The sequence below is a fragment of the Ctenopharyngodon idella genome, chromosome 22, assembly GCF_019924925.1.
Source record: "Ctenopharyngodon idella isolate HZGC_01 chromosome 22, HZGC01, whole genome shotgun sequence".
Classification (NCBI taxonomy): Eukaryota; Metazoa; Chordata; class Actinopteri; order Cypriniformes; family Xenocyprididae; genus Ctenopharyngodon; species Ctenopharyngodon idella.
Window position 1 is genome coordinate 14,776,662 of NC_067241.1, and position 25,298 is coordinate 14,801,959.

General features: G+C 36.6%; 1 protein-coding gene across 2 annotated transcripts in view; it reads right to left on the reverse strand.

Moving 5' to 3' along the window:
• The window catches only part of slc1a7b (solute carrier family 1 member 7b), a 51,301-nt gene that overhangs the window by 21,518 nt on the left and 4,485 nt on the right, over window positions 1–25,298 (reverse strand). Inside the window, exons 2-3 of one of the 2 annotated variants that reach the window (XM_051881061.1) lie at window positions 24,938–25,174; window positions 11,853–11,932 (exon numbers count right to left, since the gene is read on the reverse strand). In XM_051881061.1, the coding sequence (XP_051737021.1) occupies window positions 11,853–11,932; window positions 24,938–25,078 (221 nt within the window). In that variant the 5' untranslated portion in view covers window positions 25,079–25,174. Of the gene's footprint in view, window positions 1–11,852; window positions 11,933–24,937; window positions 25,270–25,298 lie in introns of those variants that run through there. The other variant, XM_051881062.1, reaches the window with a different exon arrangement.

A 25,298-nucleotide genomic window follows, 5' to 3' on the forward strand; every position in this document is an offset into this window, starting at 1 on the left:
ACATGAATGACGCTCGGGACAGATGAAGTACTGCATCATCACGAAAGTTTAAGCCTTGCCAATTTAAATATTCAAGCACAAGAAGACGTGAAAGGGAATTCGTTTCTGTGCACAAACATCCGAAGCGTGTGCCCAGAAAGCCACATCTCAGACAACACACGAATACTGCATTGAGCTCTCTTTCATGTCTTCTTGTGATTGAACCAACAAATTCGAACAAAATTATGTAAAAAAATGCCCATCTCAGCGATTATCGTAGTAAATATTGTCGATTATGTCTTAAGTTAACGTAAACAGTGCAAGTCTTAAAGTGACAGCAGCCTAATAAACCTACTGCTAACTTTTTTCCCCACCTGCCAGTGGCCGGTGACTTATTTATTTATATATTTTTTTAAGTTTATTGCAATAAAATATGCACATATATACAAATATTTTGAGAGGATGACTAAGGGTACGTTTACACGACAATGATGTACTAAAAACGGAAAAGTTTTTTCTTTGTACAGATGACAACGTTATCACACGTGTCAGTTCACATGGATCCGCAAAAATGACTAAAAACACTGTATTACGCATGCCAGACAGTTGCCTGAAAGACTACGTGCCTGCGCATACGTGTTCTTTTACAGAGCACTCGCGCCAAATGCAAATGCCTATCCACCATATTTTTACAGTTTACTGCACTTTGATATTCTTCTTGTTATTTCCCTGTAGAGCCTAATAAATTGGAAGTCTCGCACATTCACAGAAAACACGTTGAAAAATAAGGTGGATAGACTAAAAACGTAATACGCATGTGCATGCCGTCACCGTTTTCACAGATTCGTGTTTTTGCAGTTTACACGGAGATGACAAAGGTATTGTTTTCAAATACTTGCACTTTGAAACCAGTTTTCAAAAGTTTGCGTTTTCAGGCCGCCAAAACACCTTTGTCGTGTAAATGAACAGCCAAAACGCATGAAAAGTTTTCCATTTTTAGTTGAAAACGGTGTTGTGTAAACAGCCCCTCAATTACATCATTCGCAGGGCTTCATGGCAGTGGGCGGAGCTAAGGAGATCTTTTGGAGTGTTTTGATTGTGGCAACTCTCTGATTGGTGGAATTTTCTGTACAGCATCATGGGTAATGTAGTTTTTTCACCATGAATTCTGCTGTTAAGCAGTTATTTTAAAACGAAGTTGAAATTTCGCATGCTGACGGATGCAAATACCATCGACTAACAACCTCATAGCTCACAGCAGGGCTGTCTTTAAAGGTTTTTAAGTTATTGTTAAAAAATCAATTTCCCTATAGAGAGTTTTTACTTCCGGAACCCGACTGCTGCACTCTATAGTCGTCATACAGTAATAGTATGAAAAGGTATACTGTAAATGAATGTGGATAGCAGCTCATATCATTTAATCTCATTTGAATTTCATATGTTGAGATCTATGTTCATGTTGAGATCTGCACCTTTGAGATCTGATGCTGAGCACAGTCTGAGAATTTGTTGAGTCATATCACTGGAGTCCTTATCTCTAGAATTAGGAATATCATTTGGAATTCATTCGGCGCGACAGTCACAGTGCATTATGGGTATTCTCTAACCATTTAGTGTTTAGGTTGTACACTTGTTATTGCGGTGCATTATGGGATTGAATGAGTGCACTGGATAACGTCCACTATGGTTTCGGACACCACTACAAATGACTGTCCCCTCAAATACTGCCCTATTTAAAGTTATAGGGAGTGATTTCAGACACTAACATGGCACAGCTGATGTCAGATCAGTGTAAATAGGCATGTTTGTATGCATCACATCCTCTTGTTCAAGATTGTGACCGTGGTGAGCATTGTGGGTAATCCGTATCCAGTTGCAGTGACGTTTCAATCTGGGCTTGCGTGCTGATGGATTTATTAAGGAAATGTCAAATCTATTTCTCTCTCTCTTTATCCCCTCCTGTTTCCAGTGTGTGTTTTCACCCTCGCTGACCTTTGTCAGTGGAGAGGAAACAATCATCATCAGAAACTCATAACAGAAATATGACGCATATGTTCAGTTTATTCTTAACATTGGAAAGAGCATCATAATCTCCATGAATGTATACACAAAATACTCTGGTGCAAAAAAAAAATAATAATTTGGGCACTTAAGTCACAATTCAAAATGGCTGAATGTCATTGCATTAGATGATGATAATGTCAAAATGAGTGACATTTATTTTAATGGAACATTGCACAAGCAAAACACTTTATCTGTTGGCCTTTAAATAAATAAAACAAGAGATGGACTGTATAAAATGCAATGCAATGACATTAAGTCTCAAACAATTCAATTCAAACAATTGCTCTGCCATGACAGTAGCAGTAATGTGAAGAATGTCACACATGTTGCCGTTTACATTTCTGAACTAAACAATGCCTGAATTGCAGTTCAAACATTTGTGCACTGTTATAGTGTTGTATAAATTCCACTTTATATCTCAATTAAAAATAAGTAGAAAGAAGTATTGAGGTGATAAATTGATGAGAACATTGGCATTTAAATAAAACAACAAAATCAATGCAATGACATTCAGACATTAAGTTTCTTCAAACAATGACAGTAGGAGGAGGCAACCCTTGCAGCAATGTGGAGAATGTCATATTGCCGTATACATTTCTGAACAAAACAATGACAGAATTAAAGCTTGCATAGCTAACAACGTTGCACTTGTATAAAGTAGTGTTTCAAGCCTTGGTTTTGATGCGTAGCAACACAACGCTTTCAAGGCCTACAAAAAATACAGTTATAAGCCAATAAAATCCTGTAGAGTTCAAATGCTGTACTTTCTTGCACAGGTCTAGTTGCATACTTTGTGTTTGCAAACAGCTTGTACCTTTGCATGATGTAAGTTACATCATTTTTTATATCATTGCATGTTTCTGGTGAAAGTATCTAAGAGAAGATAAAGGAAATTATATAAGCCATTTAGCTCCATTCACCTGCACTTATTGGGGGAAAAGTCCCTTCCTGTCTCCTGCACGTCACATCCCACGCATCTCCATAGAGAGCAATGCAAATGGCCTCTTTTCCTGTGAGAAGGAAGAAAACCTGGCCAACGCACCTTCATCACCATCATATCGCAGTCAGCGGCAGAACGTACGCCTCAGTGGGTCTACTTCAAAACAACAAATCCCCTCTGAAGCTCTGAGCCGCCTGACAGCCAGATCAGCGGAGTGACGTGACCCGAGCTTTAGCTGCGACAAATATCTGCATACAGGCTCAAAATGAAGTGTGTGACTGGTGTGTATATATATATCTCAATTAAAAAGTAGAAAGAGTTATTAAACTCAAGAAAGCTATTAAGGTGATAACATTCACAAGAACATTGAACTCAAACTGTTTTTGTGTGGAAACGGTTTAATCACATTAAATTAAATGATGCTCTATAACCTTCAAATGTTTTTTGATCATGACATCCTGTATTTGGAGTCTGCCACAAAGAAAAAAAAAATGCTTTATAAACGAATTCAATAAGTTTTTATACTGGTTCAAACTGAGTAGTGAACTTTTCCTTTAAATCTGTCTAAAATGTGCACATTTGATGGTGTCATTCATGTGTTTTCAATAACATCCTTGTAAAATTAAGGCATTCTTAGCAAGCTAAAACAGCTATGTGTTGCTTATTTTTAGGGGAAAAAATGTGCATGCTGATATATCACAGTAACACCACAGGACTGTCTATAATGATTTTAAACTACATATCATCATAATAGGCAAGCTGTTAAAATGCTGCCAAATCAGACTGAATTCAAAGACATTTTCTCAGCTGGTTTGCAACCGTTATTGTAGAATCAAGTGTGTGTGTGTGTTGACAGGAGAGTGACTGGTGATAAGATGTTTCTAAATTTGATTGTATTTTTCCTGAAGGATCTCTTGAGGAAATCACTGTGAAATGACCTGATAAACGCACCTCCACAACTCTGCTAGAAAAACACATGAAATTATTGAGAGAGCCGCTCTCCATCTCATTTACCTCTTTCCTTCAAGCGACACACTCCCCTCTGTCTGTGTGTGTGTGTGTCTGTCTATCTTTAAATGCAAATCAAAACTGTGTTTAAGTATGTGTGCATTTCATTTTCTGAATTGGCTCAGAAAGGATGAGATTTCAATAATCACAACTGAGCTGATTAAAAATGTTAAATGCATATATACTGTGTGTGTGTATATATATATATATATATATATATATATATATATATATATATATATATATGTATGTATGTATGTATGTATGTTTCATTATTATAATAAATATTCAATATATATTGCCAAGTCCTATATATAAGCACAGCCATGGTTTCAAATCCTAAGGATTAAACTCACCAAAATTCGCCCTAGCTCTCCTTGGCTGTGTTATTAGATTGCCAGGGAGAATTAGCAATACTGATTCATGAATGAGTCATTCTTTTGAGTCAGATCTTTTTAATGAATCCTTTGATGCAGTTTAATCAGTTTCTGCTCACTGACTCAACAACCAACTATTTTAATTGAATAATGACTTCCATTTCAGTCTGTTCCTCACACAAAGCCATCATATGATTTAAGTTCAGTTGCATGAATCACAATTATGATGCTTTTATGGTGCTTCCGGGTCCTTTTTGAAGGACCATTACCTGTAATTCCATGTGAGAAAAAATGCATTAAAAAAAATTGACCAACATAGTCTTCAGAATTTTTCTTTTTGTGCTGCACAGAGGAAACTATGGAAGTTTGTTTCCGCCACTGAATGAAAAATAAAAAATTCTCACAATTCTGACTATAACTCGCAATTTTAAGTTTACATCAAGCAATTCTTTTTTTCCTCAGAATTGCGAGATATGAAGTCGTTTTAAAGTCATATTGCAAGCTATAAAGTTCCAATTGCATGTTATAAAGTCACAATTGAGAGATTTAGGTCCGGTTTCATAGACAGGGCTTAGCCTAAGTGAGGATTAGGCCTTATTTCAATCAGGATATTTAAGTAGCTTTTATAAACGTTCACTAGAAAAAAACATTACTGGTGTGCATCTTGAGACAAAACAATGGCACTGACATATTTAAGATATGTCAGTACAAGTTGCTTTTGAGTTAAAACAGCTCAAACATGCCTTTTAGACTAGGATGGGGGATAAAATTTTGATTTAAGTCAGAATTGCGAGATATAAAGTCAGAATTGCGTGTTATAAAGTCAGAAGTACAAGATATAGTCGCAATTACGAGATATAAAGTTGCATTTGCGTGTTATAAAGTCAAAATTGCATGATATAAAGTCACAATTGTGTTATAAAGTTGCAATTGCATGTTATAAAGTCAGAATTGCAAGTTATAAAGTCAGAATTGCGAGATATAAAGCCGCAATTGCGAGATATAAAGTTCGTTCTTGTGTGAAATGACACCACCTGAACAGCTTTTTACCTGCAGTTTGTGTTATTTTTCACAACTGTAGTATGACCAGTGCAAATGGGGTGTTTCATAAAACTGTCAATCAAACCAATGCCGAACAAAACCGCTCTCATGCGCCACTCAAGACAGCAGCTGCACCGAGGCTCCCTGCAATGGATAAATCTAGTAATGACTCTAAAATTGTTGTCAATGACTCCAGTACATCTCCTGTTATTGTTAAAGGGGTAAAAATGTTCTGAACAGGACAGTAAGTCCCTCTTGTGTGTTCATGTACAGCATCATAATCTTCAATCGTTCAGTGAAAGCGTGTAGAAGGACTCAACTCACTGCAGCTGATGACCTCAGGACATTTATAAGGTTTCTCACACCAGCTTCTGTCATATGGCTTTGTGCATTGAATGGTTGACATGATTGGTGTAAATAATATAGGCTATCAAGGAACAAAGAAATTAGAAATATTGTAAGAAATATTAGTGATTTGACTGCACTGACTGAAAGAGTGCCTGTTAAACAGGACCTAAGCCACTAGATTATGGAAATGCGTCATATCTGCATGTTTTGATTAGACGTGCTCAACTGCCAACAGCTTGAAATCAGATTTACTGACATCAGTTACTGGCTCTCACAATGTCCTGGGAGATATTCATCAACACCAGGCTCAGAAAGAAATAATAAAAGAACTGGGCCATTCCGTGTCAACTCAACCAGAGGTCCCCGGCTAAAAAAAATTGATTTCTGGTGAAAGGCATTCATAAAGAAGAAAGCCAAATGGGTAATATTCAACAATTTGGACATGGAACCGCATTGAGATCCACATATCTATTGAATTGAACCATATGGGCCCTTAAAAATTAACATATCTAAAGAAAAGTTTGCTAAGAACCAGAATGTAAAATCATATTGGAATACCTTTAATACTTCTTGAGTTACAGGCACACGAACTTGGGGAAAGGAATATTTATGTCACTCAGACAGGAATGTTCTATGCAATTGTTTTCATAGAGGGAAACAAGATAAATTTCTAGTTTTAACTTCAGACATTCCTCTTTAAAAGAATAAATTATCAGCTGTATCCAAAGTTAAAATGTGTACAATTTGTTCTTGTGGCCATATTGAGATCCCAATATCTCTGGAATTAAACCACATAGGGCCTTCAAAATGAAGGTATCAAAAGAAAAGTTTGTTATGAACCAAAATCTAAGAAGAAATTAAGTTATCTTTAATACTTCTTGAGTTGCAGGTATGCAGACTTTGAGAAAAACACTTGAAAATGGCTTTTTTCCCATTTTCAAAATGTCACTATTGGCGTGTAATGCAACAAAGATTGATAAAGTCAACAGATTTTTCTAACAGACCTACCAATCTCTGTGTAAAAATAAAATAATGATGCTGACATCTTTCTAAAATGATTTTTACCCCCTTCTAATTTGGCTCCAAATCTGAGGTGAAAATTGTCATTTTGACCCCCTCTACAAAATGGTGGATTACTCAGTAAATATACATCCATGACATTTAATATTTTGGCTTTTATTACTATTTAAATTTGTTTTTCTTCAAGAAAAAAATCTGAACAAAATCAAAAATTTGAGCTGGGGAGGTATCCGAAATTTTGTTGATTTGACCAGCTGGAAAATCATGCATAGTGCAAAAATGACATTTAAGTCACTACTTCATTTCAGTTTAAACACAATCTTTATTAAATGTGTCTCTTATGAATGGCACACCAACAAAAAGGCAATATTCCAGATAAAGTTCATGTAATCTGATACTTGTGTATGTTAATGTTACACAGCACAATAAAAACACAACAAACATGTCGTTGCTTTAAAAATTCTTGCATAATAGATTTAGCTGTAAGTTTAGGATGAAATTCTAGAATACTGCATTCTATTTTTTCTTTTTGTGTGCGCAAAGCACACATTTCAAATGACCTCATCTGTGTGTGTGTGTGTGTGTGTGTGTGTGTGTGTGTGTCACATGACCTCATCACGTCACACATCAATTCAGTGAGAAACATCTTGTCAAGTTATCAAGTTATCTTGTTAATCATGGTTGTTTAAAATCTAATTTGGTGTAAAAATGACATTATGACCAAATAATCAGTCAAGATGATTCAAAATCATGGTTGCCATTATTTCTGGTTCACCAATGACCTTGAAAAGTGCATTACATTATAAAAAAAGAAAAAGATTCATTTCTAATATTTCTCCCTGTGCCTTTTTGTTCTTTCCAGTTTTCTTAGGATACACTGCTTCTCTTTTCAGTTTAAAGTTTGTTCTCATTTGATAGTTTCAATGCAGTTAAATCAATAATATTACTGAATATTAATTGTTATTTAAACCCCAACAAAGAGTCATGAATTGCACACATAGAAATAAACTGTCATCTGAAGACTTGTAATGCATCTTCAGAAGTCATCAATGAAAGCTTTCCCTATTTCCCACTAATTAATCTCCATGCAATTAAAATCCTCAGTGCATTCAGCATTCATTACAGATTACAGCTAATTGTCAGGATCTTGCCTCGTCGCTGAGGTCAGATTGCGGAGTATTTTTTCAATGGGAGTGGCGCCGGCGCGCATTTAAAAACAACAGTAGAGTGACGAGACGCTAAGCGTCTATTTCACGCCGAGCGCTTGCCATTTTTTTCCCGGAAGCAGAGAGTTGAACAATCTTCAACTTTGGGAAAACACAGCATTCATCACTGTCAGTTTTTACCCAGCCGTCCAATCACAGTGAAGGAGGGGCGGGACAAATACCACACACCAACCAATCGCCACATCCTGCTTGTACAACGGCAACAGATGACATCAACAGAACAAAATCATTTAAAACAAGTGCCAGAGCAAGTACTTCACACTGTGTTGACATTTTTCAGAAATAAACTATCTGTGAAATCAGATACTGGTAACACTTCCACAGATATTCTGAATCATAGCAAGAAGCAAGTGCTTTAGCAAGTGTCTTAACTGAAAGAAAAAGCTGGTTAATAATGCTTTGGTGGACACACGGCCTTAATGATACTAAAATAACACTGGTTCAGTCTCAGGGCACATACTGTATTAGTGAAAGCTCTGATAGTGAGTGTTTGATGGTACAGGGTCAAAATGTTCTCAACGTTTGGTTGCACTCACACTACTAACTTTAGAAATCTGATTCAATTTGGTAAATCTGGACAAATTATGTGATTTATACAGTTTGTGAATATAGTGACATCTTGGGGTATCTTTAGCATCTTAATAGTGACTCCCAGGGCTTTTTTTTGCTCACCAGCCACTGTGGCTAGTGGTTTTCCAAAGTTACTAGCCGCTCAGCATTTTCACTGGCCACAATTTTGACATCGATACCATGGGGAAAAACTGCCATATAGATATTTTTAATATTATCTCATAATTTGGCAGCAGGTATATTAGGCAGCTGTCACTTTAAAGGTGGGGTAAGTCATATTTCAAAAACACTGTTTGGAAGTTAGTCGGGCCGACACCAACAACAAACGTGTAACCAATCAGCATTATGGGGGGTGTATAACGGCCGAGGAGACAGAACGAGCAAGAGGGAGGATTTGAAAAAAAAAACTGCAGAAAGAGAGATGAAACGCAATACAAAAGAGCTCAAAATAATATCACTGGAATGAAGGTTTATGACTGGACAAGCGCTTTAGGACCCGCGTTTATATTACAAAAGCTTTCCAGCGCTGGAGAGAGCTAAGCGGGAAGGCCTGAAAACAGACGTGGAGGCTGCTTTGATACCGCTTCACACGTGAGTAACACTGGGTTTTGATTGTCTGGAGTTGCCGTGCTGTTGTTGACTAACAACGAACTCTTGTTAGGGCCCGAGCACCCTATTGAAATTGCTCAGTCAATCATTCTTCTTCTCTGAAATGAGTCACATTTTTGAGGGCCTAAACATGCTCGAAAACTCATGAAACTTTGCACACACATCAGAAGTGGTGAAAATTTACGTCTGATATGGGTTTCAGAATTAGGTGTGGAAAAATGGCTCGATAGCGCCACCTACAAAATTTCTATTAAGGGCCCTTCGCGCTACGTTTCACGTACAGGAATGAAATTCGGTAGACACATGTAACAGCATAATACCTACAAAAAAGTCTCTGGGTGCAAAATCTGAAAAACCAACAGGAAATCAAATATTTTGAATTTTCTCTGCAAAATTTTTGCAGTTTTTGCCATTTCCAGACGTCGTACTTTAACAAACTCCTCCTAGAGCTTTTATCAGATCATCATCATATTTGGTCAGTCTAATCTAAAGGCCTTTGCGGCGTTAAATTGCGAAGAGCTAGAGTTTTCACTGAAGGGCGTGTCTGTGGCGGCCTGACAAATTTCGATGTTTCGCCATGAAACAGGAAGTTGTTGTAACTTGGGTATACAATGTCCGATCTGCCCCAAACTTCACATGTTTTATTATAGTCCTGACCTGAAGACTTCTACATGCCAATCTCAAAATCCACCAAAAACCACCACGTCAAAATGACTTTGCCATATATCTCTTGTAATTACTCGCTTACCTGTTTTCCTAAGGCCGGGTGGTTAGGATTGGAGGGTGAGTTTTGGAGGCGGAGCAATGAAGAAAGGGGTGGGTTTGTTTGGGTTGATTTCAAAAATCAACAATGTCCAACAGTGTTTTTGAAAAACTAGTTACCCCACCTTTAAGACCTGACGCACAGATCCATTATACTGTTACACATGTGTTTTCTTTCTCAACTGTTTATGTCCACTTAAAACATAACTGACTGTGTTTAAGTGAATACTCGCCATTTTGACATTTTTGTGTGTATTTGACTGTTTAAACACAATGAGAGGCGAAAAATAACTCAATTTAGTACTGAGAGGCAGCTTTATGTGCGCGCACTTTGGGTGTAAGCAAAAAATCTGTGGAAATGAGTCAAATTATGTGCAGTACGTGTAATCCCATGCCAAAATTCAAGCCCTGTAACAGCAATAATATTCATCTGGAGCAAATGAAATGAGTGAGTGAGGGGAGGTGGGTTTGTGTTTTAACTCGCTGTCGGAGAGATGAGAGAGAGAGAGAAAGAGCAGCTGGTATTGTGTGTCTGTTCTGAGGAAAATGAGTATTGGCAGCATTTCAGATATTTCAGTATCGAAAAATCAATATTTTTGACAACATTACATTGCACTTAGTTTATTATTTCATATGCATTTTTAAAACACTACAATTGAAAAATTTATATATATTATATATATAATTCAACCAGCCAAAGTGGCTAGTAAATACACCCGCATTTGGTGGATTACTGGGTGTAAATGTCAAGTCCTGGTGACTCTTATTAGAACATTAGGAGTGAGAACAGGTTGCATTAAAAGGTCATACCATGAAAAAAATACAGGCATAATACCTGATATTTTGTAATAAATAAATAAAACAATAGATTTACTGTACAAAATGCAATGCAATGACGTTGTCTCAAACAATTCAATTCAAACTATTGCTCTGCCAAGACAGTAGCAGCAATGTAGAGAATAAATAAACAAATAAAGAAGAATAGATAGTATTATCTTTGTAAGCAATCTCATGTCACATTATAAATGTATATCTGCTTATTTAAGGTTCAGATTTGAGATCTTTTAATTTTGCACCATCTGCTTTGGCCGCACTGACTTCTGTGGCCGGTTCAAAGAGTTTATACGGTTAATTCAGCTATCCACACTAAAGTCAAAGGTCATATGAAAAGCAGGATGTGAGAGCTCTCCTCGCGTATATGCAGACATATCAAGGGTTCTGCGCTTCCAGGAACTGAATGGGTTTTTCTCAGAAATCAGCTTCTGTTTCCATTGATGCCAGACACTTTCAACCCACTGCTGTTCAATTCACACTCCTCTCTGCACCAAGTGGACTGTTGTTTATGTCTTGAAATTGGACGTTTCAAGTTAATGGATTTGCTACATAAACTTAGAACACCATTATCAAAAATACCAAATCATATGACATTCTCAACATTTCCTTTTACATATTTTCTTCAAAGATAATTTGTAACTTGGGCAACCATATTGCATTAGCATTGATTAAAACCATGTATGAAAACCAGGGGTGATATTTTGGATTCTGGTTGCTTATTTTGTGCTTGTTATGTCAGATCAGATTGCTTATTTATAATTGCAAAACAATTTGCAGGGTGTTTATGATCACGATGCTTATGGAATATGGATAAATCTAAAGGCTCTTAATTTAGTACAGGTGGACCAATAATAATGAAGAAAACAGGTTCAGCTTTGATCACAGGAATAAATTATATTTTAAAATATTTTAAGAAAGAAAACAGATGTTCTAAATTGTAAAAATATTAGTGTTTTTATAGTAATTTTTGATCAAATAAATGCAGCCTTGGTGAGCAGAAGAGACTTCTTTCAGTGAAAAATCTACAGACATAAAATCAGCTTGTTATCTATAGTGATTATTATCGAGTCTTACCTGGACACGACTAGAGGCAAAATCAACATCTTCAACATCCTCATCAGCAGCTCTCCAGGGAATTGGAAGTATTTCACTTCCTGGGGGAGAAAAAAAGACCAGTCACAAAGAGTTCAATGAGGCGTTTATGAGAGAAAATGCTTAGAATCATCATGTGAGAGAATTTTTTATATGCCATGGTGAGATTTCTCTTTCCCAATGTTTTGGGAAGAATGGTTTTGCAATAGCCCTCAGGCTTCAGCTTTAAAGCTGCCTGCAAGTGCTGTTCAGTGGTCAGGGCTTGTTTCAATATAAACAGGATTTGCTTTCATACTGTTGGAATGAAGTTTTGACCCTTAATATTCCCCAAAATCCTCCAAAGACAATGAGGTTTAGACCCACAATTAAGAAATTATGCCTTTGTTTCTTAAAGGGATAGTTCACCTAAAATTTACTCACCCTCATGTTGTTCCAAACCTGTAAGATTTTCATTCATCTTCAGAACACAAATTAAGATATTTTTGATGAAATCTGAGCGATTTATGTCCATTGACATCTATTCTGGTGTGTTACGCAGCACGTTTGAACTTCCTCAAGAACCAGTGAGGTTCATTCTTGTGTTATGCAGCACGTTTGAGCTTCCGCAAGAACCAATGAGGTTCATTCTCGTGTTACGCAGCACGTTTGAGCTTCAGCAAGAACCAATGAGGTTCATTCTCGTGTTACGCAGCACGTTTGAGCTTCCTCCAGAACCATTGAGGTTCATTCTTATGTTACGCAGCACGTTTGAGCTTCAACAAGAACCAGTTAGGTTCATTCTTGTGTTACGCTGCGAGTGTGAGCTTCCTGAAGAGGGTTGTTCTTGTGCGTCATTCAGGTTCAGTTAAGCTTCTGTTTATGTTCGCTGGTCAATGTTTATATGTGAATAAAAGCCTAAATTACATCTGTGATCATGTCTCTTCAGAAAATTTGGACTAAACTGCTAAACCTGCTGTTCATATACATTAGTTTTACAATCTCTTCATGAACTTTTTGAAGTGTCAAAGTGGTAGTTTTGTAGCTGTCAATGGAGGGACAGAAATCACTGAGATTTCATCAAAAAGAACTTCATTTGTGTTCCAAAGATGAACGAAAGTCCTAAAGGTTTGTAACGACATGAGGGTGAGCAATTAATGACAAAATTTTCATTTTTGGGTGAACTAACCCTTTAATTCCAGGCAGAAAACAGCTAGCATCAGCAGATCTTATTGAGTTGCCTAAACACTTCTCTTCATCGGCACTCAGCAGTGACCACAATCCAAAACTGCCCAGCGATAATGCCCAAATCTCTCTCTCTCTTTGGTTGGATATTTGGCCTGTGGTCAGGACTCTGAGAAAGCCTCTTTGCTTTAAGCTCTGCCTGTTTTGTGGCATACTATGAGAGCAGAGGACTGCCAGAGCAGAGAAATTAATCCATCTTAAAACTGCAGAGCCGCACTCCATCGACTGCTCACATACACAAATATGAATGTAATATACATACCGTTCAAAAGTTTGGGCTGGATAAGATTTTATGTTTTTGAAAGAAGTCTCTTCTGCTTAGCAAGGCTGCATTTATTTGATCAAAAATACAGTAAAACAGTATACTGTAAAATATTATTAGAATTTAAAACAACTGTTTTCTATGTGAATATATGTTAAAATGTAATTTATTCCTGTGATCAAAGCTGAATTTTCAGCATCATTACTGCAGTCTTCAGTGTCACATGATCCTTCAGAAATCATTCTAATATGCTGATTTGATACTCAATAAACATTATTATCAATGTTAAAAACAGTTTTGCTGCCTAATATTTTTGTGGAAACCATGATAGATTTTCTTCAGGATTCTTTGTAGAAAGTTAAAAAAAAACACCATTTATTTGAAATATAAATCCTACTGACCCCAAACTTTTGAACGGTGGATATGAGGTATATTAACGAATCCTGAAAAAACAGGAAAAAGTTTAAATATTTTACATTTTTCGACCACTGTAATATAGAGAGAATTGGGTTAATCTCAGAATACAGAAAATGACCTTGCTCTGCTGCATTTCAATTACTAATTACTCTTTTAATGTAATGGCTCTTTACAGAGGCCAATCATTTCTGAAGAGGAACAACTGCTCAGAAAGAAAATAGCTTATCATCCCATCAAAAACTTATATCTGCCTGTTGCAGTATTAAAAAAAGATGTTCTCTTGGATTAGATCACTTTAATTATAGTGGGAGATACTTCATTGCAAGTCTTGATTAGGAAATGTCTGAAAGGACTAGGATGAGCAATGTATTTTTCCTCATGTTGCAAGATGTACAGATCCATAATTTACAATGGAACAATGATTGGCAATCCATTATTTCTTTCAGAACATCTTGTGCTTTGTTTCTGAATGCTCAGTTTTTGAGGTGGAATTGTAATGATATGCCTTTGTTCCTACACTGAGAAGAATTACAAACCACTTGTTTAAAAATTAACCATTGATTTGTGCACAAGTGGCTCATCTGTGTGTGAGAGCAGAGGCCAGATGGCACGCTTGTTCTTCTAAAGCGTAACAACATTGTACATCACGCTTGTTTTTAGTGGTTAAACAATGACTGGGCGATATACAACAGTACAAATGTGTCCTGGGAGACTTTAAAATTGTGTTTAAATGGTACTGCCTTTTGTTATGAGAGAGACTAACAAGAAATCAAGAACATGAAATCATATTGAAAATACAGAATGGGATATTTCCCTAACAAGTCAAGATGGGAAAGAAGTTACAGTTACCGGTAGCTCTTTACAATAAGGTTCCATTTGTTAACTTTAGTTAACTAACAGTGAAAAGCCCTTCTAAAGCATTAATTAATCTTAGTTATAGGTGCAGTAATCAAATTATGAGAAACGCTGTTGAAAGTCGATCACACTTGTAGCCAATCAGCAGTAAGGGGTGTAAACACTCAAGAGGAGGAAGGGGCCCGTGTTGCTTAGCATGTTTGTGAATTGGGGGTGGAGCTATTAAGAAAAGGGGTGTGGTCTTCAGTTGTTTTGGTGATTTTAAATAGCAGCGTTTCTCAGAAATCACTTACTGCACCTTTTAATTTCTAAATTTACCAATACATTATTAAAATCAAAGTTTGCATCTGTTAATACTATTTAAAGGGGACCTATTATGCCCCTTTTCACAAGATGTAATATAAGACACTGGTGTCGCTTTAAATGCAAACGAGCTGCTGCTCCCGGCCCCCTTTCCAGAAGAGGGCGGAGCTTTAACAGCTCACGCTTCGGTTGCTCAACAACAACAAAGCTGGAGAATCTCACGCAGCCAAAATGAGGATTGTCAGTAACGGTGTTCAGCCTTACATTGTTCAAACCGGAGTCGACACTGATGGAGAGACTCAGGAAGAAGTTACAACTTTTAGAATGAAACTGGACGTTTCTGAATGGTTAGTGGATAAATTTATGTAGTTGCTGTGGAGTTGATTCAACTCATCGACTAGCATGTGCCGTCATGTTAATCTTTTGTGCAAATCCAGCGTTAAATTGACCCTCGTTTGTGTCCGGCGTAAAATGACGGCATGACAACAACACTCTACTACAACAACTCTTCCTCTTCTCTAAAGAAGCCCAACATGGCCTCACCCCCTTTGTTGCATGTTCTCGGGGGCGGGGTTTATGTAAATTTTGGGGTTTGTGAGCATGCTTTGCTCAAACTTTTGCCACGTCATTAGAATGGGTACACCGCTGTCGCTTGCGAAAACAAAATGGCGGCACCGTGGGTGAAAATGTGCAGAATAAGGGGCGGTAATATTATAATAAGATCCCCTTCCTACGTCACAAAGGGAGCGAAATCTGTTTTTTCACATGCATGCAGAGAAAGGCTTACCAAAACAAAGTTACTGGGTTGTCCTTTTTCAGGTTTTCTGGGTTGTTAGATGCACCGGGTTATAGACCCGATTATAGCACTTAAACACAGAAAAAGTCACATTTTCATGATATGTCCCCTTTAATGGACCGGAGCAAGAACTGACATCGAACAGTTGTATTTTTAATAATTAACAACAGTAACATTAATAAATACTAACTAAAAATACTATTTATATATAACATTTTAAAAAAGGTTCATAATAAATACTGTAACAAATGGATTGCTCATTGTTACTTATGTTAGTTAATGCATTAGCTAAAGTTAACTAATGGGCCCTTATTGTAAAGGGTTACCCATGTTAACATTCATTTTTAAAATGAAAACTGACAAAATTAACTTTTAGGAGTAATTCAAATGTAATAAAAATATTGATGACATTAGGTTGCACTACATGGAGTACATGCAGATGTTCAATCAAATGCTCTCCAGAATGACGATGCGTAAATAAAAAGATGCATTGATTTATTTGATATTATGAGTTATCTTATCTTTTGGTTTCTCCATCTAGTATGGGATGTTTACAAGCAAAACAAGAAAAAGTCCTTCTACTGTAGCAGTCTGCTGTGCTCTAAAAGCCTCTCCATGCAAGTTTTTGAACACAGTGTTTCTTTAAAAGCAATTCTCTAAAAAGCAATTTAAGTGTGAGTGCTTTAGTGTCCTTGCTGAACCGAACATATTAGCTGATGTTTAAAAGCAAAAAAGGTTGAACAGTGAACACCTGAAACCTGACTGCAGAGCCTCATTCAGACTAATACAGAATTGCTGCGGTTCAAAATTAATTTCACTAGATTTGAGAATAAGACCCTTTGAGGCTCTTTGTATATTTTGAATGTATATATATATATCGCATATATTTTATTATTAAATGCATTTATGTACAGACCAAGACTAATTTCCCTAACTGGGACAATAAAGTGTAACCTAACCTAATCAAACCATACTAACCTTTGAGATCGCCTTCACAATGTCAACTTATGCCAATGTCAACAACTTTTCTTTCTCTGGAACATCTGGATATTAATTTTGATTAATAATCGTGATTATAATTTTTGAGCAAAAGAATCGTGATTATCATTATTGTGCAGCCCGATCCATCTATTGGGTGAATTGACTTCCAAAAAGTGTTAGTCTATAAAAAAGTACTTTAAATACTCAGCATATCACTAACATCTTGCTGAACACTGTAATTTCAGAAGTACAACTCTCACAAAGTTTTCCCATCAAGATCTTCCTCAAGACCTCAGGGCACCTGCTTGAATCCTGCCATCTAGTGGAACAAGCCCACTAATTTCTCATGAGATGAATGGAGCTGAAGATCAGCTGTTAATCAGGTAATATTGTTCCTGAAGCTGTATGTTTCCTCACATAAACAACCCTGAAGTGGACTAATTCTCACACACTCATCTCGATCACACACAATAACACTGCATGAAGAACAGACAGAATTGAAGACTTAAATATCAGTCTGTTCTTCACACAAAATTATGGTATGACTTTGGGGAAAAAAAAAGATCATTAATATTTTTGGAGCTTGACAGACATGGTCACTACATGTAAATGAGCAGCATGCTTTCCATGCTAATGTGTATATATATAGAACAACTTACACTGCTGGGTTAAAAACAACCCAAGTTGGGTTGAAAAACCCAGTGATTGGGTTGTTTTAACCCTGCGGTTGGGTTAAATGTTTGCACAACATGCTGGGCTGTTTTATTTTACCAAACTATTGTTTAAAAATTACTATATGGCTGGCTTAAAATGAACCCAAAATAGGTTGGAAATTAAAAATCAGACACATAATTAGTAGTGGCAACAATAATCAAAAGGTGAACATTTATTAATAAGCAATTTAATAAATGTTTATTGTTTAATTATTATTTATTAAACTTTTTAATGAATGTTAATTTATTAAACATTAATAAATGTCAATTTCCAACATATTTTGGGTGAATTTTAAGCAAGCACTACAGTCATTTTTTAACAATACTTGGGTTAAATAAAACTACCCAGCAGGTTGGGCAAACATTTAACCCAACCGCTGAGTTAAAACAACCCATTCACTGGATTAAAACAACCCAGTTGCTGGGTTTAAAAAAAAAAAAAAAACAATTACTGGGTTGAAACAACCCAACCACTAGGTTAAAACAATCCATTCGCTGGGTTAAAAAAAAAAAAAAACAACCGCTGGGTAAAAACAACCCAATCGCTGGGTTAAAAAACAACCCCAATCACTGGGTTAAAACAATCTATTCGCTGGTTTAAAATAACCCAGTTGCTGGGTTTGTCCATTTTCAACCCACCTTGGGTTGTTTTTAACCCAGCAGTTTTTAGAGTGTACTTTACCTGCGTACATACATACGGTATACTCACATAATAGCAAATCTATAGCAAATCTCGGCTGTGTGATTGGTTATATCTTCCCAAAATGTAATTTACATCATTTTCCAGCACTAATCTGCTAAATGCAACTAAAATGCGTGAAGATATTAAGATATCATAAACAACATCATGATTTTTTTTTAAAGCTGCGTTGAAACAATCTGTATAGTGAAAAGCGCTATATAAATAAATTTGACTTTACTTTATGTGGCCAATAAACTCTGCTCAAGAAAATGAAAACCCCTCAGGTTTGTTTAATAAGTAGATGACAGATAAATGAGTATTCACATTTCCTGCAGTCTTTTGTATATCAGCTGTGTGGAGATGTGATGACGTCCATACTTAATCTATGGTGATGCCATGAGGAAAAGCAATAAATCACCCAAAATTAAACTTCTGTCATTATTTACTCGCCCTCATGTTGTTAGCAGACCCCTATGACTTTCTTTCTTTCTTTCTTTCGTTATAATATAGTGATAAGAGACATCATTAATGTTTGTCCAGCTTCAAAAACCACTATAAATGAGTTCATAAGACTTGTGTGATATCTTCCTTGTTTTCTAAGGCCAAACAATAGCTTTGTGTGAGGAACGCACCAAAATGTAATTTGCTGACTGAAATCTTACCTTCCACCCTTGCTCTCAGTTCTCCCAGACATTTAGACCTGGCACATCCATGATGCACGTGAGCTCCCATTCAGGTCACTCTTTGAAATGTCTCAATAAAGGGCACAAAAGATCTCTTTTGGGACCATACTGTTAGAGATTTATAACCTTCAAAACCTCCTGCTGAATGTGTGAGATACTCCCGAACTCCCGATACCGACTTCAAAAACTGGAGCGTCATACCAAGCGTTGCAGGATTCATTTATGCTTTAAAAAACACAACAGAATCCTGCTGAGCTTCAGTGAGCGATTGCATTTCTACTCACGTCCAGCTGGTTTGACATTGACATACGAGTCCGGCCCCAGTAAGGAGCATAGAAAGCAAAAGAACCTCCCAAATCAGTCAAATCAAACAAAAATGAAAACTATCCCATGATTTACTGACCCTCATGCCATTCTAGGTGTATATGACTAGCGTCGGGTCAAGGGTTACTCTTCCGCTGCGAATCGATTTTCTTACAAAAACCCATCGCTTCACTTCAGAAGGCCTTTGTTTACCCCCTGGAGTCGTATGGATTATTTTTATGGTGGATGGATGTGCTTTTTTGGGTTTCAAAATCCCCTTCCCCCACCCCCCTTTCATTACCATTTCAAAGCTAGGAATATTTTTAAATATATCTTATCATATATATTCGTCTGAAAGAAAATAGTCATATACACCTAAGATGGCTTGAGGATGAGTAAATCATGGGATAATTTTCATTTTTGGGTGAACTAACCCTTTAATGAACTCTCTCACACAAAGAAAACTAATCTCTGCACATGTTTTATTTTTCATTATTCTATTTATTTTGTACTTTTATAACACAAGAGATGCCGTCGGGCATGTTTCGTTCGATGGCTAATTGTACGAGACCTGACACCTGATGTTGTTTTTCCTGAGACCTGAAGCCTTTCAGTCTGAGGCACGATGGCATTTTGTCCAGTGACTGAAGCCTTTTAGTCTGAGGCATGACGCCTTTTCGTTGTATGACTGAGGTGTGAGGATGTCCTAAAATGTACACCGTAGTACCATTACACCCCTAATATATGCACACATTTTCTGTGATCATCTGTGACTATTACTCTCAAAACACTCAGGCTTTCTCAATGCAACTATTCAACAAGTGCATGCTGTGTCTTCCTGTATCTCATTCAATACTGCTAGTCACACACGGCACGGCAAATCCGAGAATAGTCTCACATCTGAAAGAGAATGAAGAAACGCTGCTGTGCAGATTACACTCACTGCATGCACAATAGGGATAAATCAGATTCTGTGCTTCTAAAACATCCAAGCTAACAAAAAAGACTCTTCTTCAAAGTGTCCGTAAACACTTTTGTGTCCAAATGGGAGTGTTTTGTCTCCCATTTGCTTTTCCAAAAACACGATAAACACAGGAGTACTTCAAACTAATGCGATGCATGACTCGCGGCCACCTCTTCACAGCCCACAGCATCTTTCCCCTGCCAGCGCTGAGATTTCGTGGAGGCATTGCATTGCTATCACTGAGCTTTACATACAAACACAAAGCACCTCTAACAGATGTAGACATCAAGGCGCTTTGCTTTTGCTCTCCACAATGCAAATAACAAAAGAGAGTCTGTATTGTGAGAAAGTTTTCTGAAATCTTTCTAGCAGAAGCACTTTGACAGTAGGGTTTTCTATATATCCTATAATTTCTATATATCCTAATTATTGTTAATATGTAATTAATTATTTCCAGGAGCTCATTGCTTCTACTTTCAATTAAACTGCTAACAGTGATTGTAAATTAATTGTCTAAATTATTACATTATTAGCTAACTGCATTCTCTAAATTGTAATGTTGACATGCATTCTCTGTAAAGCTGCTTTGAAACGATATGTATCGTGAAAAGCGCTATACAAATAAATGTGAATTGAATTGAATTGAATTTTACATTGATCAAGAAGCATGTCAAAGTTGCTTGTGTATGAAAAATTGCATTGGGTGAAAAACACGTCCAATGGATATAAGAAAAAAATATGATGTCAAACACTGAAATAGTCAGTTTTATTATACGGCAGAAAAAAGTTGATCGCTTTAGAAGATTTGCTCCATTTTAAAAAGACATAAACAGATAAATTACAAGCACACATTCCATATTGTAAATTTCAATGTATTTTCAAGTATGTGAGTGTATTTATGTGCCTCGTAATCTTGAATCAAAATAACTTCACCTCTCTCTTGCAGCGATATCTCTTCTCTGATGACATGTTTACTGGCGTGAGGGCGGGGCAACCTGTCACTCACATGAGATCCACCAATAGCAAACCACAACCATCCAATCAATTCCACAAGCCCTGCCCTACATTTGTTCTTGTTTGAAAAGCAGTTTCACTCAGATATACGTCACAATTGAGAAGAAAAGACTGTGGCAACTTCTGTTTCATGCTGACTTGATAGTTTTAAAAACAAAATCATACATCCTCAAAAGTAAAATGAAAAATAATGCTTTTTAGTGATGTTTATTAATTTGACCTATAAATTTTCATTTCATGATCTGCAGTTGTAGCTTACTTTAAACACAATCAAATTTTCTGTAGTAAAATGGCTAGCTAAATGCCTGTGTGTGTATGTGTGGTTCAGGTAAACCCTATGTTATGGGGACAAAATGTAATTTTGGGACACAATTTTTTGGTCGCCTTGAGAAAAACAGCTTATAAATCACACTGAGTGATGTTTTTTGAAAATGTAAAAATGCTTTCTGTGAGGGTTGTGTCTAGGGGTTGGGTTTGCTTTTGTATAAAAAGAAATCAATAGAGAGATATACAATAGTTGTACTTTTTTGCTCACCAGCCACTGTGGCTAGTGGTTTTCCAAAGTTACTAGCCACTCAGCATTTTCACTGGCCACAATTTTGACATTGATACCATGGGGAAAAACTGCCATATAGATATTTTTAATATTATCTCATAATTTTGAATATTAGCAGGTATATTAGGCTGCTGTCACTTTAAAGGGTTAGTTCACCCAAAAATGAAATTTCTGTCATTAATTACTCACCCTCATGTCGTTCCACACTTGTAAGACCTTCGTTCATCTTCGGAACACAAATTAAGATATTTTTGATGAAATCTGAGAGGTTTTTTATCCCCCATAGAAAGCAACTTAATTACCACATTCAAGACCCAGAAAAGTAGTAAATCCTTTGTTAAAATAGTCCATGTGACTACAGTGGTTCAACCTTAATGTTATGAAGCGATGAGAATCCTGTGTGAATAAAGTCATTATTTTTTGTTTTGTTTTTGTGCACAAAAAGTATTCTCATTGCTTTATAACATTAAGGTTGAACCACTGCAGTTACATGGACTATTTTAATGATGTCTTTAGTACCTTTCTGGGCCTTGAAATTTGCAATGACTTTGCTGCCTATGGTGGATCAGAAAGCTCTCGGATTTCATCAAAAATATCTTAATTTGTGTTCAGAAGATGAACGAAGGTCTTATGGGTGTGGAACGACATGAGGGTGAGTAATTAATGACATTATTTTCATTTTTGGGTGAACTAACCCTTTAAGACCTGGCATTATACCATTATACACATTCACTTAAAACATTACCTGACTAACATTTTGGCATTGTTTGGTGTGTATTTGACTGTTTACGCGCAATAAGCAGCGAAAAAGAAGGCAGCTTTATGTGGCGCACTTTGGGTGGGAGCACAAAATCTGCAGGTATGAGTAAAATTATGCGCAATACGCACAATCCCACGCCGAAATTCAAGCCCTGTAACACCAACAATATTCATCCAGAGCAAATGATTCGAGTGAGTGAGAGGAGGACGGTTTGTGTGTCAACTCACTGTCGGAGAGATGAGAGAGAGAGAAAGAGCAGCTGGTATCGTGTATCTATCTAGGAAAATGAGTATTGGAGAGGTTCAGATCTTTCAGTATCGAAAAATCGATATTTTTGACACTACATTACACTTCGTTTATTATTTCAGAGACCTTTTTAAAAGACCACAAATGAAAAATGTATTTATTATATATAAAATTCAACCCGCCAAAGTGGCTAGTAGGAGTGACTGCGTTACTGCTACTATATATAAATATCCCGTTATATGTTGGTAATGGTGTGCTATACTCTATACATGCATGAAAGATACTTGTAGAAGCTATTCTTCGCACTTCCCATCCTTAATGGTCTCCTCAAAGTACTGCTTGTGAATCAAACACTTGCTACTGAGATAAAGACTGTGTGAGAGACAGAGAGATAAAAGAGCGCTGTATGAAGCTGTGTTTTTTCCATCAAGTACTCTCTCAATTTTGAAAGCGAAAATGCTGCTTGACTGGAAACAATAGCCAATTGGAAGATATTTTGATATTTTGGTGCAATGTGATTTTCGTGGGTTACAGATTGTAAGGACAATAACTCATTTTTACATGTCAAAAGTTTGGAATAATTAAGGTTTGTTTTATGTCTTTGTAAGAAGTCACTTCTGCTCACCAAGGCTGCATTTATATACAGTAAAAACAGTAATATTGTTAAATTATAATTTAAAATAACTGTTTTTTTTGTTTTTTTTTAATGTATTTTAAAATGTAATTTATTCCTGTGATGGCAAATATTCTGATTTGGTGCTCAATTATAAGTAATTATTTTTGATGCTCAATTAACATTAAAGATTCTGATTATTATCAATGTTGAAAACAGTTTTTTCTGCTTAATATTTTGGTGGAAACAAATCAGGATTCTTCGATGAATAGAAAGTTTAACAGCATTTATTTGAAATAGAAATCTTTCGTAACACTATAAATGTCTTTACTGTCACTTATGATCAATTTAATGCGCACTTGCTGAATAAAAATTCATTTTTTTCAATCTTTTTTTCTTGGTAATGTTTCACAGTTTCAACAAAAATATAAGGCAGCAACAATGTTTTCAACATTGATAATAATCATAAATGTTCTTAAGCAGCAAATCAGCATATTTCTGATGATTTCTGAAGGATCATGTGACACTGAAGACTGGAGTAATGATGCTGGAAATTCAGCTTTGATCATAAATTACAGTTTACTATATATTCACATAGAAAATTTTAAATGATAATAATATTTCACAATTTTACTGTTTTAAAACATCTTTTTTTTCCAAAAACTCTTTCAAAAATTGAATTATTCCAAACTTTTGACCAGTAGAGTACATGAATTAGATTGCCATGTTCCTGTAGCTCAAATTATCAAGCTTACCACCAAGGTCATGGGTTCAATTCCCAGTGAATGCATGTACTGACAAAACATAAGTCACCCTGGATAAACGCATTTGCCAAATGCATAAATGCACATAACATTTCCTTTCTTTCTTTTATAGGGTCAAGCTAGGTTTCTCTTGCAAAATAAGCCAATTTTTTTTTTAAAGAGCCCATTCTAATTTAGCTGAAACGGCCGATAGCATCGCCGACCTGCTTTAAACGCCGCGAGGCTAAGCAGCACTTGCTTAATGTACAATTACTAAGAGCATTTATATGATTGGACAGTAATCCCCGGCCGTCACAGCAAATGGCCTGTGGAGGTTTTATTTTTAGGCGTATTTGAGAATCATAACGGAGGTTTTAGTCGAAGCGGCCAACGTGACCTTTTGTTTGTCATTCATTCAGTCACTGTAGTTTTAATCTAGTGAAGAATTAGAAAATAATACATTGCAAAAAATACGTGTATGTTTTTCAGCAGAATTTTTGTCTTGTTTTTCAGTACAAATATCTAAACATTCTTAAATCAAGACACATTTATTTGGGCAGCAAAATGACTACAGATATGAAGTCTTGTTTTCTGAAAAAGTTATAAAAATTAAGCGATGTATAAATGTGATGTATAAAAAGGATATTGGGGGGAAAAAACCTCAAAACCAAAACAGGGGTTGATACCAAAACATTTAACCAAATTATTAAAGACTGGGGTGGACCAAAAGCAATAGTTTAATTGAAAAACCCATATTGATCAACCATTAACCATAAAAAATCCCTGATATTACCCTTCTCCTGGAAAGTCGTCTAAAAAATGAAACCCACAGGTCATTCAGACCAAATGAGACCAAGTTTGTGACCATTGTAGGAGGGGTTGGAAAGGGTTTTGAGGGAGAATTTTACAGTGCTTTGGTGGCTTGTACATACAGGGGGTTGACAGAAGGACTAACCTGCTCCGAGAGGTTCTTGGAGCGCAGGAAGAAGCCGAGCAGACATCCGATAACCACGGCCAACACTGAGAGGATCAGCAGGCCGTTCTGCTTACAAACCCCTTTCACTCGCACCCACACTGCATCCAGCGCCACGGCCATCGTGTGTCCCACGTCCACAAAACACCAGCCACACTAGCAGATCTCCATATATCCACCACCCAGATCCAGATGGGAGAACGACCCACGCAGATGGACCTTGGACAGAGCGTGAAAGAGAAGGTAATTATAGTTTTGCTCAGACCCTGGGTAAAACACTCATACTCTTTCTTTCTCGTCTCTCGTTCTTCACTATGCAGCAATAGACTAAGAAGATCACCAC